Source organism: Mus caroli, unplaced genomic scaffold (genome assembly GCF_978045245.1).
Source record: "Mus caroli unplaced genomic scaffold, Mus_caroli_1 scaffold_13, whole genome shotgun sequence".
Taxonomy (NCBI): domain Eukaryota; kingdom Metazoa; phylum Chordata; class Mammalia; order Rodentia; family Muridae; genus Mus; species Mus caroli.
In genome coordinates this window covers 111,728,245-111,747,477 of record NW_028227268.1, presented here as the reverse complement: position 1 = coordinate 111,747,477, position 19,233 = coordinate 111,728,245, and the positions used below count along the sequence as shown (strand labels likewise).

At 43.4% G+C, this 19,233-nt stretch overlaps 1 protein-coding gene across 8 annotated transcripts in view; it reads left to right on the top strand.

Moving 5' to 3' along the window:
- Positions 1-19,233, top strand: part of Ikzf1 (IKAROS family zinc finger 1) — an 85,631-nt gene that overhangs the window by 9,130 nt on the left and 57,268 nt on the right. For all 8 annotated transcript variants that reach the window (XM_029483815.2, XM_085829109.1, XM_029483816.2 and 5 more), the window contains exons 2-3: positions 6,120-6,173; positions 13,695-13,814. In XM_029483815.2, the coding sequence (XP_029339675.1) occupies positions 6,134-6,173; positions 13,695-13,814 (160 nt within the window). In that variant the 5' untranslated portion in view covers positions 6,120-6,133. The remainder of the gene's footprint in view (positions 1-6,119; positions 6,174-13,694; positions 13,815-19,233) is intronic.

Sequence of the window (19,233 nt, the reverse complement as noted above, 5' to 3'; positions counted from 1 at the left end):
ACTGGAACTACAGTTGCCTTACTAGGGTTTCTCTGAGGGTTCCTGGGATTAAACTCAGGTCTTCACATTTGCCTGGCAAGCGCTTACTGACTGAGGTATTCCTGTAGCCCCTTGGCTGTATTTTTAACAGACTTCCTCATTTCCCTTTGACCCTCCTTCATATCAGTTTCTGCCCACAGAGGGGAAAATGTGAGTGATTTGCCCTGGAGACAAAGGTTCTCAGAACAACCTGCTGGAGCCTTCTGTGGCTTAGCTGGCTATGGGAGGAGGGGTGTGGGGAACACTAAATTGGATTCCTATGCTCCTGTTTAAATCTTGTTTTTCATTGTGAGTTGCACCAGCACAGCTCTGGGAGATAATCATGAAAATGTGTAGATTGGCAGCTAATTTTTGAAAAAATGAAAAGAATCAGAGATGAAATAGGAGCGCTCAGAAGTTTTTATGTTCTCCCAACCTGTTTTGTCAAATTGTTACACAAACCTAGAAGGTCTCTGACTAGATACAAAGACGTCCCATATTGCTGCTCTTTCTCGTGGAGCATCCCTTTTGAAAAATACAGAGTAATTCACAGTGATGTGATAAATTTGCAAAAAATGGAATCTTCAGTGTACAGATGAAAAGACATGTCTTTCACAGAATCATGTGTTTTATTCAAGAGGTCTGAGACCTAGGCATGTTTAATAGATGATAGTCCTGGAATCACCCCTGTTCTCCACATACACATTTACTTCCTGCCTTCAGAGAAGGACTTTGAGTATTAAGTGGCTAGTCCCAAGTCTCCCTGGGACAGCTTCACCAGCAAGAAAGAAAACCACCAGGCACATGTAACTGTATGACCAGAATTTAGTTGCTGTACAAGTTCTGTTATGAGAAGTTTGTCTAGGTTTCAGGCTATTGCAAAGAGTGAGTTTATATTCTAGCCAAATATGAGGGGCACCTTCCTCTGTCTGTCAGACATTTGGATCTTGTCTCCACTGTGGTGTGTTTATGGAGTTCTTAGAGCAGGTAGGAAAGGCAGAGACTGTCATCAGATGACTGGAAGTTCAGAGCTCAGCTCTGCTATTTGTTGGTGGTAGCCTTGGGCAGGCAACTCTTGCTTCATAACTCTGCTCACAGCCTCGGTCTTCTCTTCTGCAAAATGGAAATGATAAAGCAGATTCCTCTGACAAATCAGGATTGGATGCCAGCTCGATGCTGGACTCTGAGGCAGGCTGCCCAAGAAAGTGCTGGGCAAGGCAGGGTGTTCACAGTCTCAGGAAGCTCATTAGCTCTCAGATGCCTCACATGTAATGGGCTGCCTCAGAGCTGCCTGTACTCCTCCTTTTCTTGCTATAGACCAGGTTCTCAAGGACCCTTATAAACTATCACAGCACAGAAAGATAACCAAGAAGTCTCAGGAGAGGGAAGGGCATTTGCCTTGAAAATAAACACAAAAAGTTAATGTACACTGTTTTTAAATCTCAGGACATTTTTCAAAGCTTCTGGAAGTACAATACAGGCCAGGTAACAGACTAACGTCTACTGACCTCCACTCCTGCCTACAGCAAGCTTTATATGCCATGTGCTTAGCAGTTCTCCTGATAGCCATATTGTCTGGGTAACTTGAAAAGAAAGATGTTTGTGGTTTCTGCCTGGCCTCGAGTTTTTTCATTTTGATTTAATAAATCTAAGCTCAGCGTGTGAAAATTCTGGAATAGGCACTGGGTTATGACATAAAGCACCACAGGAAGAGGTGCTTGCTGAAGGAAGATCTGCCAGCACCCTCCCTTGAGGACTTGTTGAGGTTCTGGGCTCTACTAAGTCCTCCTCTGGGCCTTGCAAGTTAGACATGGGCCAGCACTAAGGAAGACCTGGCCTGGTGGCTTACCTGGAGACAGCAACTGCCCAGGGCTGTTGGATGCTTCTCCCAAGAGCCAGCCAGGTTCCAGCCTGGTGGTAATGGCCTCTTCGTGGCAAGAGGAAAGGCTCCTGGCCTCCCAGGAAGACTCCCATGGTGTGTAGAAGTTTTGAATGTGTGCTTCCTGCCCAGTCCCCAGAGCAGTGGGGTCCTTCCTGTGCAGTCTGAAACCTGGCTCCCAGCCTCCTCTTTCGCTCCTCTTCTCTAACGTTGGTGATGTGTTGAATCCTTCTGTCTGAATCAAGGAAATGAATGAAACCTGTTTGTCCCTGTTTAATCAGAAGAAGAGAAAAACAGTCAAGAAGGAAGAGGGGCTTGAGGGGAGAGAGGGAGACACAGAAATAAGAGAAGAGAAGAGAGTTAGATGAAGAAGACAGGAGATGCAAAGAGATCCCGAGGGATGGTGGGGTTATAAGGAAGGCCTCATTGCTCACTGTCCTAAAGAGCCAGCCTTGGGCAGCCTCTGTCATGCTGGCCTGCACTTATCTCTGCATCTATTTCCCCTTGTGCAAGATTCAGAACTGCCTGCTCCAAAGAAACAATAAAAGCATTCATGTTTAGAAGAACTGCCCAGGTGAGAGCTAGTTTACTGACATTATGGCATGCTCTCCGGTGGGTTGCCTCTATCTGAGACTTGCTTGCTCTTCTCATGAAAAGTGGACCACCACAGCATGTTTCTGTGACTGGCTTATTCCATCCAATACCCCTGCCCAGACCTGAAGATGCTAATAATTTGCTTTGGTGGTTAATTCCCTTTAGTGAATGAAATCTCCTTGTTTTATTTAAAGCTGAGACTGTAAGATAACTGAGCTCAAACTATTTGTCTTTTAAGTTTTTAAAATGTATTCGATTTCTCTGACTCTCTCTCTCTCTCTCTCTCTCTCTCTCTCTCTCTCTCTCTCTCTCTCTCTTTCATACAAACACACATGGGGGGGGGGGAGGCAGTGTATGCAAGTGTACCTGTGTATGAGTGTGTGTGCATGTGGCATGTGGAGGTCAGAGGATAGCCTGTGAGAATCCGTTCTCTTCTTCTACCACGTGGCTCCTAGGGATCAAACTCAAGTTGCCAGACTTGGGGGCATCACCATTATCTTTTAAGACATCTCTCTGGCCCTTTAAGCCCTACCCTTCCCCCTCAGATTCCCTGTATTGCTTCCACATGGCAGCAGAGGTACTTTGTAGGTGTTCTGTAAGCAGTACCTGGTGGTCAGCAGAGTACCCAGGATGGCCTAGACTCCTTCAGGACACTTAGGGATGCCCTTTGTAAACTTTGTCTTGAAAGAGGCCAAATGCATTTCTCCCCAACTCTGCATTGGTAGGTTACTTCTTTAGTCTCTACCCCAAAAGATGCAGATCTTTGGTTTTAGGACATTTGAGAGGCTTAAGAAGTCTCTGCAGAATTCATAGAACACAGTACAGACTGACTCCAGCCCTTAGCTTAAAAATTATCAAGTACCTGAAACTGTTGTTCTGAAACAAGGGACCCTGCTGGCAACCATACTAGTCACAAGTCCAGAGAGGGTGGGGTTGAAAGTGTGCATGCAAATCTAAGGGAGGTAGACTGTGTCACAAGGGTCCATATGCCCTGGATGGCAGGGAGTCTGTCGATAAGTGACCCACAGAGCAGCCATGTACACAGGTGAGCTACTGGGATCCTGACATGCACCTGTGTTACTACAGTGCCCACAGGAACTTGCTCCAAGCACTGTTGGTGACCTCACTTGTCTATCCCCCAGCATGACAGCTGGCTCCTTTGTCCATGAGATGACTGTTTGGAGAAGGGTAGGCACTCATACTCATGGGCCTGATAAAACATTTGTTTCTATTTGGCTTGGACGTAGCTTGGGTATATTATCGGGGCTATCACTTCTATCATCTAGTGAACCAAGCCTTCAATGCATAGCCATTAAAATACAATAATGGCACTGTATAGTAGTTAAATTAAACATTTTAGCAGTACCTCTGAAATATGCTTAGTGTCTTATTTTATGAAAAACATAGACAGAGATAGAAAAGCTGATTGGTCCTAAGTGGTGGAACTTACATGAGTTTCTAACCCCCAGAGAGAAAGAAAGAAAGAAAGAAAGAAAGAAAGAAAGAAAGAAAGAAAGAAAGAAAGAAAGGAAGGAAGGAAGGAAGAAAGAAAGAAAGAAAGAAAGAAAGGAGGGAGGGAGGGAGAGAGGGAGGGAGGGAGAGGGAGGGAGGGAGGAAAAAAGAAAAGAAAGAAAGTTCATTTGTATCACAATAAGTTCACTCCGAACATTTTGTGTTGAAGTTGATAAGTTCTACTTCACCAACCAACATTAGAGCATCTCAAAGCTTCATAAATCAGTGGGTTTAAGGCCAGAAAGCCATAGGAATAAGGTCTCAGCTCTCACTTGTGCAGTCCAGCCCCCCACACAGGCCTCCCCTCTAGGTCCTCCTTTATTCCTATTTTTGACAGTTTCTTTTGCACTGAAAGGCTGTGGGACTCTGGGCACAGAGCTTCTGGCTACTCTTGTACTGGTTGGCTGTCTTCTCTGGGGCTGATGTGTCTCATTTCAGTGGTTGCTGGGCCTTCCTTAGGAGTCTGAGCATATGTGTACTGTGATAGGGCTTTTGTCTCCCTGTGGTCCTGGCTGCTCTCCTAAGTTCCGTATCAGCCTTAGAAATCCTCACAACTGAGACAAATGAAGCGCCTTTCAGAAATAGATGAAACCCTTCTCCATCCAGAAAGCATGACTGCTACTTATGTCTACCTCATGACTAACAATATTCTTGAAAAAAAAAACCATACTCCATCCACGTATACCATAAAATATATTAATGATAAAAAGATATATAAAGTTTTAATTATATAGATAACATCACAAAATTACTTATATAGCTATATGGCATGTGTGTGTATACATAGATAAAATAAACAATACTTTCATATATTAATATAAAACTACATGTACATATACCATGTCTTACATGTGTTCTGTGTTATATAAAACTATGTACATAGGTGCCCCTGCCTACACAGTTTCCCAAACAACTGGAATCCCCGATCAATTTCCAGGTTTCTTTTAAACGTAGGCCTCAACCCATAGCCCCATAGCTGAATCAAAGAGATGGAGTACCTAGAAAAAAAAAACAAACAAACAAAGGGACCTGACTTAGATTCAGCAGATAACCTGAGTCTGCTGACAGCGATAGATGTCTAGCAGACCACAGTGAGCACTTTCAATGACGTCACCAGAGTATTCTACTGGACATAGATTTCTTATTGAGCTACTGAGTGTTGCATACTAATAACATAACATCTAAGGGTACCCTAGTGCCCTGAGGTGTGGCCCTGCTAAGTCCACTGCATTCATTTTTCTCCCTCTCTGTCTCTGGGTCCCTCCCTGATATTTGTGGTAGTCTGTGTACAGTCTATGGAGCACTCACCAGGCCCACTATAAGACAGCCTTTTCCTATGGGTGTTTTCAATTCAAACCAAGATGAGGAGCCAGCCACAGGCCTGCAAAGCAGGAGGTTTGAGCCCTCTCCTGGCTTGTTCTGTGATCTCTGTCTGTGAGAGAACGCTGGTGGAGTCTGCAGCTAGAGCTGAAGAGTGGGGGACAAGGACAGAGTGTGTATTGCCCATCTGCCAGGCTGGAGGTGTATTCATTATTGATGGAGGTAGTGCGTTGCTGTTCAGATATGCAGCCTGCCTGGGTAAATGAGACATTCTTCAGCAAATTGCTTCGTTTTTTGATTGCTGATTGTACGCGTGTCACCAAGCTGACTCAAGGTTCATCGATGCATGCTCAGTAAATTAGAAAGAACATAACTATGGATCAGCCAAGAGAATGAATTCTGTGCCTACAATGACCCAGGGCCATTTAATTTTCTGCTTAATTTTGTTGCAGTCAGTTTGCATTTTGGGTTATTATGCAGTAGGAAATTAACAATAAATAACAAATTTGGTCCTCCTGTGCTTGTAATGATATTTTTATAAATCTTTGTAATGCTGTTTTTTAAAGGATCAAGGTCTGTGCTAGGCTGATACCCCAGCAAGTATGTGAAGAGGAAAATGCATTATTCTTGCTAGATAGCCTTGTTGTTAAATAGCATAAGCGCCTCTCTCTCTCTCTCTCTCTCTCTCTCTCTCTCTCTCTCTCTCTCTCTCTCTCTCTCTCTCCTCCCTCCCTCCCTCCCTCCCTTCCCATATTTTTGGTTTAAAGTAAAATCCATTTCTCTCTTCTCTTCTCAGATAACCTGAAGACAATGGATGTCGATGAGGGTCAAGACATGTCCCAAGTTTCAGGTGAGACCTTGGGTGATAGTTGTATGTCCAGAAGTTGTGCTAGCTGTCCACGGGGGAGCTAGCAAGGCTGCCATAAAAGAAAAGGCTCAGAGCCACGTGTGTCTGTGTTCAGAGAACTTGAACATAAAAACCTCCCAAGTGAGATTAGGTAGTGTGAACTCTAACAGCAATTCAAAAAGGATTAAGTAAATGCTGTACTTTTGGAGACAGTTGTAATGGATTTGTCTACCAAACATACAAAACACATGCCAAAGGTGGCATTTAAAAGATAAGAGATGAGAGAGGAAGAAGAGGCCACAGCAGCATGAAAAGAAAGCCTAGCCAACGACGGAGCCCAGTTCAGAGTCAGAGCACTTGCCATGTGAGAACAGCAAATCCTTTCTCATCTTGCCGGACCGAGAAAGTGAAACACTCTGGCTAATATAAAGGTGGAGCTGGGTTCCAGGCTGTCCAGTGGGCAGCACTGAGGGTGGCCCATCCAGTAGATCCAGCCCTGCTCCCATACGCATTAGCGTATGAGGTCCGGTTCTGCCTGGCCCTGCATCTGGACAGTACCTGGAAGCAGACTTCCTGGACTTGGAGATTCAGTCAGTGTTTCTGTTTCACAGCCTCCAGGCAGTTCCCCAGTCCCATGAGCCTGTCCTCTCTGTGGCACTGGCCAGCCTGCCATCTGTGCCTTGGCTAAGCTGCCTCCTCAGGTTTTTGAAGAGTTGTTGATTTGTTTGTAAGTTTGCATTTTGGTCCAGGTGCCCCTGACAGGACCTGCCCTTAAAATGTGGTGTTGCCTGGATCACTGGGTGACCTGACCCTCTGGAGATGGGCTTGTGGCAAGTCACATATTTCTCTTATGCTCTGTCAGCTCTTTCTTTCCATTGTAAGGCTTCAGACTTAAACTTCCCACAATGCAAAGAATAATGAATGGCCGCTTTTAAAAGGTGTTGATCTTATGCTCTCCTAGTTGAAAGTAATGAATGTGGTCTCTTCTCTATGCAAACAAACCTTGTTCATGTTATACAATCTACCCCACTTCAGTTTAAGGAATTCATCTTAAAAATAAACTCTTACAAGTAGACAGAGCATGTAAGCACATGCTCACTGTGGTGTTGTCATTAGTACTTAAAAAACTATGGTGTGTGCACAGACCTGAAGCCTCAGTTCTTAAAAAGGAGGAGGATATGAATATGCAGGTATGGAAGGAAATCTGAAGTGTATATCAAAATGGGAAAGATACAAAGTATGTTTCCATGTGGAAATACAAATGGCACACACGTGTGCACACATTCTGCATGCTTCCATGAACAGTTACAGTGATTCTAGAGTGTAGATTAACCTGGACTTCCCCCAAAGCTGAAGGTTAGAAGAAATCCTGGTGTACTTGGGGGGGGGGGACATTGCTTTTTTCTTGTACTCTGTAGAATTATTTAACTTCATTTTCTTTTATGTTTCTTAAGCAAATCTGTTAAATGAAAAGATGCTGTTTAGCTTGTTGAAGCTTTGTATTTAGCTTCCCTTGCCATCCCCCAAAGCCCAGGAAAACAGTGTGTGCTAAACATAATTAAAATAGGGTGATGATCAGGCTCTACTTTTGAAAGACCTCACCTACGGGCTTGCCCCTTACAGCAGGATTGTTTTGAATATCACAGAAACAGGGATGTGGAGAAACTCCAGGGCAAGAAGAACCCCATCTGCTTCTCTTTGCTGCTTTGACCTCAGATGAGTTCTGAGTTTTTATGTTTCAAGATGCACTCAGTGGTCCACACTCTTGGTCCACATGCCGCATACTTTCTGATGTCCTAATATCAAAACATTAGGCTAGGGATGAGACCAACCCAGATGACTATCAGTGACTAAATGGGAAAAGTGTGGTATGTGTCTATAACAGAATATTATTTAGTTATGAATGTTGGAATTGATCATTCAGGACAACATGGATAGACTCCAAGAGTTAAGTGAAAGAGCCCAGGTTCTAAAAACCAAAGGCAGGCACACACTCTGCCACTTCTGAATTTGTTCTTATAAGTGAATGGTCTGGGTTGGTGGATTTGCCACCCACACATATTCGAGGGTTGCACACTATATGTATGACCGAAATCTCAAACATCACACTGTACCGCATAAACATGAGCAATTATTGGACGTCAATAACAAAATTTAAAACAATAAAGATACAACTTCTCCCAGCCTCGAAAACCACCTCTAAAATGTTAACTATGATGAATAGTCAGTATTTTCATTTTTCCATTTGATCCCAAGACTTCCAAAAGCCTTAGTTTCTTGAACTTCTTTTTCTTGCCCTTAACATTATACTGAATGGTGTATTGTAGGTTGTCCTGAAAGAGAGGACTGTTGAGGGCAGGGACAGCAACACAGCCTGAAAAAAAACCTTCATTTTCATTTTTTGTCTGAAAATATTTGGTCTGAAATTTTCTCTGTATGCCCATAGCAAAGGAATGACACCCCTCACCATGATACAGCCGCTGCATTATGTTCGGCCTTGAACATCCTGAACAGTGATTAGAGCATCATAGAGTGTGTCACACTTAGGAAAGAATTACATATTATTTTTGCACTCCTTTAAAGTTGATAATCTCCCAATTCAAAGCAATGCTTCCTCCTTTGTCTGCTAAGACTGGGAAGAAAGTAGGAAGGGTTCATGTAGGAAGGTTGACTTGTTCTTTGGTTTTGTTTTTCTTTTTTCTTGTTTTGTTTCTCTTGCAGCCCTGGGGATGGAACCCAGGACTTTATTCATGCAAGACAGGCCACTGAGTTATAATCCTAGCCTGGGAGTTAGCTTTCTTCATAAGAAATTGAGGAATATGTTACTGAGTCATTTCTTTTTCATAAGATGTTCAAACCTAGCAGTTTCATAGGATTCCCCCTTAACATGTGCAATACTTTAGAAACACATTCCTTACTAGTCCCCTGTCTTCAAGGCCCTTGGATTCGTCTTCCCTGGGTGTACTCTAAATATGGACTGTGCTCTAATTGGTGTCACCTACAGTATCAATCCTAGAGGTTGATGGTCATTGCAGATCATGCTCACTGACTTGAGTCTACGAATTGTGGGAAGCTTTCTGGTAGAAACTCGCAACTGTGTCTAGCCTTCTTACACTGTCATCTATCAAGACCACACTGAGGTGCTTCCTGTGGAGGTCCCTCACTCACTTTCTGATGGAAGCTCATTTCCTGGTCTTCCCTTCATCAGAGTTTTCAGGTTACTCATGCGTTTTTGTTTGCCTTCTAAAGAAAGAGGCAGTCTATGGGAAGAACCTTCTGGGAGTTGAAAGACCAACTCCACACCCATTTCTGATTGCAGCTGTGGGACCCAAGCCAATGCTCTTGCCTCCTGAACCATGGTGTGTCTCCTATAGCAGCAGGGACTCTGGCCAGTGAATCTCTGAGGCTCCTCTGGCTCAGATCACCTGAACTCTGTATTTTATATTTTCTTAATGCTGTTTGTAATGTGTTTGTTGGAACGTGCACACAAGGAGTACACCCTGTAGACATACATAATCTGTGTAGGGAAGAGGAGCCTCATATATATTAAATAACAAAAGTATTCTACCTAGTTAATCATAGTAAATCACATTGATTGAGCACTTGGAATTACCCAAATAACATCCTAAGCATTTTCTCATTTTTACCTTATAAAAACCCACTGAAGGAGGATGTAGTTACCTCCAAGTTGCAGGAAGCGAAGACTCGGCCTATAAGAAATTGACAGGAAGTCCCATAGGGAGCCAGACAGTTATGAGCCTACTTCAGCCCTAGACTAGAAGCAACTTACTCTCCTCAAGTGGTGGCTCTGTAGTGAGTACATCTATTACCCTGGTATTACTCTCCCTTAAGCCCCTCTGTATATTACAGATGCTTGCCTTTGGGAGAGATTTCTAGAGATTTGCTGGGTAGCTGGGCAAATCATAATATACTTAAGAACTCATTTACTTTTAGTTTCTGATTAAGGGCACAATTTCTTTAATTTGACCACAAACTTCTCAAAGACATACTTGACACACAGGCAACAGGCAAGTTAAGTATAAATTGGTGTGATTATAATTTCACCAGAAGTGTTGTTTTCTAAGTAAGTGAAATTTTGCTTGCCTCTTCAGAGTCATCCCATTTGACTTATTAAGCATTTGCTGTCCTGCTTTCCACACCCTATTGCTTTGCTACCTGATAAAGGTATCACATAGCCTATGCCTCTGTGGTGTACTACAGGTTACCAAGAGTTTACTTATGTTCGGTGTTCATGCTTGTGATTAATTTTCACCATGACCTGCTGAACTATGCCCAAACCATGAATTCTAGCCTCTTGTTATACCTGAGGAGAGAATTCTAAAGTAGTGGCCATCTCTCCTTCCCATCAGCTCTCCAGTTGCTTTAATCAGACCTATAGCCCAGGTTAATCATTGTATTCATAATTGGGGTGTGTTGGCTTTACCTAGCACTTGGGGGTTTTTTTGTTTTGTTTTGTTTTGTTTTGTTTTTAGTAATGGTTCAACTGGTTAGTGGGGCAAAAGCCAATATGCACAATAACTTGGTCTATCAGAAAGGTTTTCATGAGATGGTAAATTTTCTGCAGGAAGACCTCCCAGCAGTAAAAGAATGCAAAGGTCCTTGGTCATCAAGCCCCCCCGCCCCTAGAGTGATGGATGTCTCTGCAACAGAACTCACACTGGGGGCTTTTAGGCAAATCAGAGGACCTCTTAAAAACCATCAGTGAGCCGTGGTGAGGCAGGGTTGAATTAATGCCACACTCTTGGCTGCCATGTTAATACATCTGGTTTTGTTCCTTCAGGTCTAATTTTGTACTCTATACCCCTATACACGTGGGGACTGATCTGTTGTTCTTCCTTCTCCCTGTGTGGTTTCCTCTGCTCTGAGAGTTCCTATTGATCTGTCGGACCCACTGCGTTTTAGAATCACGATCCCTACTGTTTTCATTACACCATGTCCTTCATGTAGGAAAAGTACCAGGATATAAGATGGGAATAGAGGTGAAATGGCCTTTTAATGTACAACTTCAGCCAGCTGTGATTCTTAAGAAGTCCAGCTGTTACTATGAACATCATCTTTAAGACAGAGTTGATTTTTGTCCTTTCAAAGATGGATCAGCCACACTTTTAAAACTGAGTAACCACCATGTGTCTTTTTGCATGCAATTAACTAATCATGAAATGGACTGAGAGTATGGCAGGCTTTTATTGGCTAATCCTAGATCTTTATCACACATAGCCCTCTCTCCAGCTCTTGTGTGGCATGGCATGTCCACAGGCCCAGAAGTATCATGGATGATATCAAAGTTATTATATGGAAGACCATCACAACAAAACAAGTCAAAGCAATTCCATTTCCCCGTCTCCAATTCCCACTCAATATTAATGCCAGCTGGTGAATCACAGGTCCCCATGGCTCCACTCTCTGTATGTGCCGTCTCATGTACCAGCCTCTTAGGCTATGGTGTTGTGGCCAGGGGCCCCACTCCCAATCTCATAGAGGTTCTTTTTATAATTATTTCTTTTTTTTTTGAGGTTATAGCTGTCATTTTCCTCTCCCCTCTGCTCTTTGGGGGTTATTTACTGGCCTTTCAAAAGGCAAGTGGTGTGGGTATCTGCTAACCCAGCCTGCCACTTCCCCACTTCAATGTCTCTACATTATAAAGATCTGTTTAACCAGATTTCTGTGTGGTTATTGTCTTTGAATACCTCCCTAATATCCCCAGACTTTGAAAACCTTCATTCTGGGCCATGAATCTGTATGACTGTAAGCTGTCAAATTGTTTGTATACCTTCTGCATGCTCCTGGATAGAGGCTTTCCTTGCTTATTGCAAAGATGAGAAGCAGAGCCACAAGTCCTGCCACTGTTACTGTAAATGTCTTCTATTTAGGGTGAGGGAGACAGTGCTGACTACTGCTCCAAGATTCTAGCACAATGTGAACACTTTTAATCAGTCTCTTGGGCTTTTTGTTTTTCTTTGGGAAATTATTATAATCTTACCCCATCTTTAACTATTTATCTTGTATAAGCTATCCAAATATACCCAATAATGCTCTTTCTGAAAATATGCCAGTTGCTCTAATCAAGCTAACCTGGGATAGTACATTGTGATGTCTCTTTCTTAGCGATTGTAACACTATTCCCCAAAGCATGTCTTTGGTGCAGATTCTATTTTAAAGATTCCAGTAAAGCTTGTCTCATGTACTTATTTTACTGATCTTTTCTGGCTCCTAAAAATGTTGGTGCAGTTCTTGTGAGTTGATCCAATTTTCATACCATGTCTGTTCATGTTCTCAGAAAATTTTACTCATTGGCATGTTGTTTACATAATGCTCCCAAAAGTCTGGGTTAGCGTTTGTTGGCCTGTTGGGCCAAGTTGCCAACTCAGCGGGCACACATCTGGTAGCCTACCTTCAGGATCTTGAGCCGGACTTTCTTTTGTAAGTAGCTACAGTGAGTCAGTCAGCATAGATTTTGGGCCTCACTGGCTGTTTCTCCTATTCAGTTTGAGCCTGTCAATCTCTTTAAATCAGCTCCAGAAAGGTGGACACTTTCAGAGATCCAGCCTTGGTGAGAAGAGAACATTTTCTACCAGCAACAGCTTCACTGTGTCGATCTCAATTTATCCATCCTGTAGCTAGACAAACTTCATTCTAACCCAGCCAATGATTGCTAGGGAGATGGGATTAGGAAGGGAGTGAGGGGGTAACTGGAAGTGAAAGTGGCCAAAAAGCTGTATACACATGTATGAGATTATCAAATAATAACACAGAAGGGAAGGAGGCAGAGGGAAGGACCAAAAAAAGCTGTATATGCATGTGTGAGGTTTTCAAATAATAGCAAAGAAGGAAGAAAGGGAGAGGAAGGGATAGGGGGCCCTACTTTATGACGTGTAACAAACTTTTAGTATGCTTTTGAGTTGTCAAATCACAAGAAGAGCCTCAGAAGTACAGCCACCATTAGCCCAGCAGTAACACTTCCAAAGACGTATACAATGATGATCTTTAAGGATATGTCCAAAATTGACTGAAAGGAGGTTCAGTGCAAAATTGACTATATAGACTCAAAACAACATATAGAGTCAAAAGAAGCAAAACAATGGAACTAATTCCTTATTTCCCCTATAAATAAAATTGTAGAAATAGGTTTATATCAACAAATTGTATTGAGGATGTCTAAAAGCCAGTTTGCTTTGAAAAATATCACCACATAGACCCTGTAGTATATCAATATTTATGTAGTAATTTAGTACCAGGAATAACTAAGGCCACAGATGTTGTTTTGCTTTTTGTTTTTTTCCTTTTGTAAATCTTTGTTCTCTCCTCTGATGTCTATTTGGTGCTTAGCAGTGATATTCATTCCTAGGAAGAGAAATACGTATTTGTCCTAACAGGGAAGCATTAATTCAGAGCAGGTACCCCTTCAGTCTGCCCTAGTGCTGTCAAGGTGAAGCCCAGGCAGTGAGGTTTTCCCAGCAGTCGACAACGCCTGCCAGAAACTCAAGCTCTGATTTGTGTCTGCAGGAAAGGAGAGCCCCCCAGTCAGTGACACTCCAGATGAAGGGGATGAGCCCATGCCTGTCCCTGAGGACCTGTCCACTACCTCTGGAGCACAGCAGAACTCCAAGAGTGATCGAGGCATGGGTAAGTGGCTCACCCTGCTGTCCTGCAGACTGTAGCATATGCACAGTTAGGAAATGGCTGCTGTGTAGGGTAAGGTAGGTGGGCTCATTCCCTCTTGTCCTCTGAGGTCAGTCACATAACAGGGTTTCCTCAAGTTGGGATGTGGGTGATCTGCTTTAATTGATGTATTTATTTTTAAGGTGGTTTTCGGTTGACTACAGGTGATCTTGGTGTTACTATGTGCTGAACTACATGGAACTGTATGAAATACATTTGTATTAATTTAAAGGTCATTTTAAATCAAGGAGTTCGGCCAGTGTTGGAGCATATAGATCTCCTTTGCTTAGTCCTGAAAACACCCTGTATGATAAGGGTTCTTTTCAAAACATAAACAGATGGTCACAACATGCCTGTGGTTCTCATCACCAAGCAAGAGGCTCATTCTGGGAAACAGGAGAAATTGTCCTTTGACCATGCCACACAGGGAGAGCCCCTACTTCAGAGTCAGGCTAATGACTTAGTTCTTGTGGAGAAAGAGGTGGGCTTGCCCTGAAATTCCACAGCTGCTGTGGAACCTCTGCAGAATCATCATGCTGTAGGTGTGATTTAAGGAACCGAAAACAAGGCTGGTTCCTGGAGAGCAGGGAAGATGTGTGTATTTCACGTGTCATAGATGAATAGGTCACAAGTGCTGTGGGCACCTTGTCCCTTTGGGCATGTAGTGCGAGCAGGGAGCAGGCTTCGCTGGCACTGCTGGCTGGCTCCCTCATGGGCCTTTGCATCCCAAATCAAGTGCTTAGTTCCAGGTGCCCTTGGCATGGGCACTCTGTTGGACATGTCATTCCCAGGGTCTTCTCTCCCTGACTGTCACCATGTACAATTTTCAGTTCAATTTCCTTTCAAGATGAAGTTTAGAAAGTAATCATTTCAAACTTGAAAACTTAAAATGCCTCGGTAAACGTTTTGCATGGTTTGGCAGTAGCAGTTGACTTGGCCCTGAAGACAGGAGGAGGCTATTTGATGTGAGCCTCAGAAACAAAGAGAGCAAAGTTTTTGGTGGACAACTAGAAGCCACAACATCACCTGCTAAAAAAACTGAGAGCAAAAGCCCAGAGGACAGATAGTACATGGGAAAGGGGTGAGAGAACCCACCATAGGAACACCCCCAGCCACACTACATGGTAGCCTCCTTGTCCTGTGTGATTGTTGAAAGAAATCCACCCATTTCCACATATAGGCTATATATAGGCTGTAAGTTTTATAATGTGTAGAATATAACATTAAATAGAATGGGGTAATATGTAGGACGTATTCACAAATTACATGAAATAAAGTTGAAGCAATACTTCAGCACACTGCCTTATGGAGTGGCTAATGAGAATCATGGATTAAAAAGGACAGGGGACCAGGAGCCAGGAGAGTTTGGAGTAGGAGCAAAGGGCAACAGGGTCAAGCAAGAGTCACCATGGAAACAGGGAGGCAGTAGGAGCGATGTGCTCACACAGGAGGGCAAGTCTCAGAAGGGACACATCCAAGATTCTGGTCCCTGACTGTGACCCTCAGGGCAGAACTTCTCATCTTCTCTGAACCTCCATTTTCCTCATGTGAGCAAGAGCAGCTACTGAATGCCCCAGAGTGGCTTTGTGGGCCAGGTGAATAAAGCAGAAGACAGAATGGCAGACAGACTAAAAGATAGAGAAAGTGTGTGTGGTGCTTCGCAGGCACAAACGTTCCTAGCGACTGTTCCTAGAGAAAAGGGATCCATGCAGCCTCAGTAGTAAGATGAGGACAGACAACAGAGCATAAGAAAGAGATGAGTCCATTAATAAAAAACGGACCCATAAAACACGCAAAATTGAAAACAGCCAGAAGAGGGAGAAATGTGTTAAAGCAGGACAGCAACAAAGAGGAAACTGAGTGCAGATTGAGAGCTCAAGCCTTTGGAGTGACCAGCAGTGAGGACGCAACAGCCTAGGTCACTCAGTGGAGAGAGATGGGCCTGCTGCTGACAGCTGTGACCATGCCAGGAGACGCTGTACCAGACAAGAACAGACAGAGTTAGAAAACAAGTGGTGAGAGACTGGAAACCAGCCCCTGACTGGTTAGTGGGTCATTCCCAGGATTAGAAAAGTTAGGGTTTCACACACTGCTGCTCTCTGTAATAATGCTGAAAGGACACCATAGATCTATGTATAAAAATTGGGACAATGGCAGTCAGAGGCAGAGTAATACAAGCACCGTTACTGGGCCTCCATTTTCTTCAAAGTCTGAATAAGAAGAAAAAAAAGATTTGAAGAGCTGCTTGAAGAATTTAAGTCAGACCTGAAGAAGAACTTTCTGGAAAGCAGGGATTTAGTCATCGGAATGGTCTACTTAATGGCACTGTGGCTTGTTCTTCTGAAGTTATCTCTTTAATAATGAGAACTCTCAGCTCTCTGAAGTGGTTGTGTCTGAAACCATTTGAAGCTGACGAAGCACTCAATTGACCTCTTCTGGCAAACCTGAGTTTACCAAGTCTCAGTTGTTTGCTGGAAGAAGGGCAGAGCCGATTGCACTGACACAGAATTCTAGGGCCTCATAAAGGCCTTCCTGTGGGACAGTGTCCAGGTTGATGTCTAGAGAGCATATGGGCAACTATAAAGAAAAGTGATGGCTCAATATTCTATTCCTTTGCTCAGTAATACATCTTCCTTCTTTCTGGTGAGTTTCCCCCTGGTTTGGGTTTGCTCTTGTCACTTGTGGCCTAGAAGAGAACAGAGCTGTGCTGTCCTTCCCAGCTGGCAAGCTGGGGATTGTGGCCAAACTGTGATAAAATCCAGAGCACCACTCTGTGTTTGAATGTGACCACAGGGAAGCTGGGGCAGAGAGAGAAGGGAACCCAGAATGCAAGGTGGAATTCCAGGCTAAACACACAAACCCCTAGAAAAAGCCAAGCCAGTGTGGGGCTTGGCAGGGTCCAAGCGAAAAGCCAATAGAAGGATAGGCCTGCCCAAGGCTGAGCTGGAAATGGGATGTTGCTAAGCAGGGGAGGCTAGGTCCATGACTGAGCACTGGACAATCTGTGCAGAACCCAGACAGAAGGAAATGGGATTGAACTCTGAGAGGGTGCATTTTAGGATAGGCACCCTTCAGTCTCCCTTTGAGTGTATCTCAGTCTGATATTTATCTGCCAGCTCTGAGAGAGGCTGACCCTGTACAGCCTCTCAGTGAGTGCTTGCACCTAACTTTTACTCTTCTTAGCTTAGATGAGGAGAGAAAACAGATACAAAAGAAAATCTACATTTTTCATTCTTCTAGGAATCCTGAAATAGTGAAGTGTATAAAAATATTGATCTTGGTTTTTATTTTGTTTGGCTGTCTCCTCCTCCTCTTCCTCCTCTTCCTCCTCCTCCTCTTCCTCCTCTTCCTCCTCTTCCTCTTCTTCCTCTTCCTCCTCCTCTTCCTCCTCCTCCTCTTCTTTCTCTTCTTCCTCTTCCTCCTCCTCCTCTTCTTCCTCTTCCTCCTCCTCTTCCTCCTCCCCCCTCTTCCTCTTCTTTTTTCTTCTCCTCTTCCTCGTCTTTCCTTCTCCTCCTGCTCTTTCTCCTCCTTCATTTCTTCTTCCTCCTCCTCCTCCTTCTTCTTCTGTATTCATTACATTGACTCAGCCATGAGGGCAGGGCTGAAGCAGGAACTACAAGCAATCATTTTAAGTTCTCATTGCATATAGGCAGTCTACATGTTACTGTGTCACATGAGAGCATTTAGAAATATATTGTCACATATTGGCAACTAATTGTCCTGTGCCAGTGTCCTCTCCCATGTGTGTGTGTGTGTGTGTGTGTGTGTGTGTGTGTGTATGTAGCAATAGGTTTTGGTTGGCATACAAAATCTGGGATTCACTGTGGCATTTTTAAATGTACTATGGCACCAGGCTTATTCGCCCCATCACTACCATCAACTTTAGGCAGTCAAGGATGGGTCCTCAGAATATAGAGCAGCCATGAGATTCTAGGCCTAGGAGAGAGAAGGGCTGGAGGGAGGTATTTAGGACTGAAAGAGAGACAGCAAGCCTGGCTAGCGAGTGGGAAGCTGGCTTCAAGTACGGATGTGAGCCCAGTTATCTAATCAGCAGCCAAAGGAAGTTGTTTTTATCAGTAAAATGCATCTCTTCTGAAGCGATAGCCCCACTTCAGCCTAGAAGCAGCATTATCTGGCAGCATCTGAGCAGCTGCAGCAAGTGCAGGGACTGGAGGTGCAAGTAGGCAGGATCTCCAGCCTCAGGAGCTGCCACCAGCACTGAGTTTCTCTTTTCTGGAGATGACTGAGTATGTAAGTTGACTCCGTGTGTGCCTTGATTTCTCTTTCTCCCTTCCTTGCCCCGCTTCAGAGCTGAATGTAGCAGAGCACATCTGTCGAATTCAATACTGATCATAATGTAACTTACTATCTCTGACCTGAAATGCTTGTAAAAGCCACTGGTACTCCGCCACAGGCATTTCTAAGCCAGCTGAGAAGTATCCCTTTTTCGTGGATTTCTCAAAACACAAGACAGTAAGCAGTGGTATAATAACTATTTTCCCACCCTCCTTCTCTTTCCATCAGAGGAATGAGAATTGCAGGCTGCCACCCAGGCCTTTGGCCTTCTGCATCTCCCTTACTCTGTCAACCAGTAGGAATCACAGCGATCTTCACAGACCATCCTAACAGTTGGTTATTCCTGAACGTTGAAGGGACTCTGCATATCACCTGCCATCATGGATTGGGCTTGGGTGTATACAGGGAGACCAAGCAGCAGGAATTTAAATCCATTCCTTGGAGGAAACAGAAACTCAAATGTGTCAGTCAGCACCTGTGTGTGCATGCTTGCTTCTGTGTATGTGGGCATTATGTGTGTGTATGATGGATGAATGCATTTGTGTGCATGCTAGATATGTATGTGCTAGTTTATGTGTTCCTGTGGGTGGCATGTGCACATGTATAGTATATGTGCATATAGATACATAATATTTTTATGCATGTGTGTTTGATACATAAATATGTATAGTGTATTAGAGTATGAATGTGTGAGATATGTAAAGAATGTGTATACATATGTTGTGCTGTGTATTTATGATGTGTTTGTACATGTAATATATACATATGGTATATGGTATGTGCTATGTGTAGTATATCTGTGTATCTGTATGGGATGTGTATTTGTCATAGTATATGTGTGGTATATCTATGATATTTTATATATCACAGAGTATATGGGTATGGTAAGTTTATAGTGTATATCTGTGATGAGTATGAGTATTTGTATGATGTGTTTGAGTAGTGTGTCTGGTATATATTTGGTATGTGTGACTTGTATTATATGTATGTTTGTGCCATGTGTGTGGTATTTATATATGTGGCATGTATGTGTGTGGATTATATGTGGTATGTGTGATTTGTGTAATATATACGTAATATTATATAT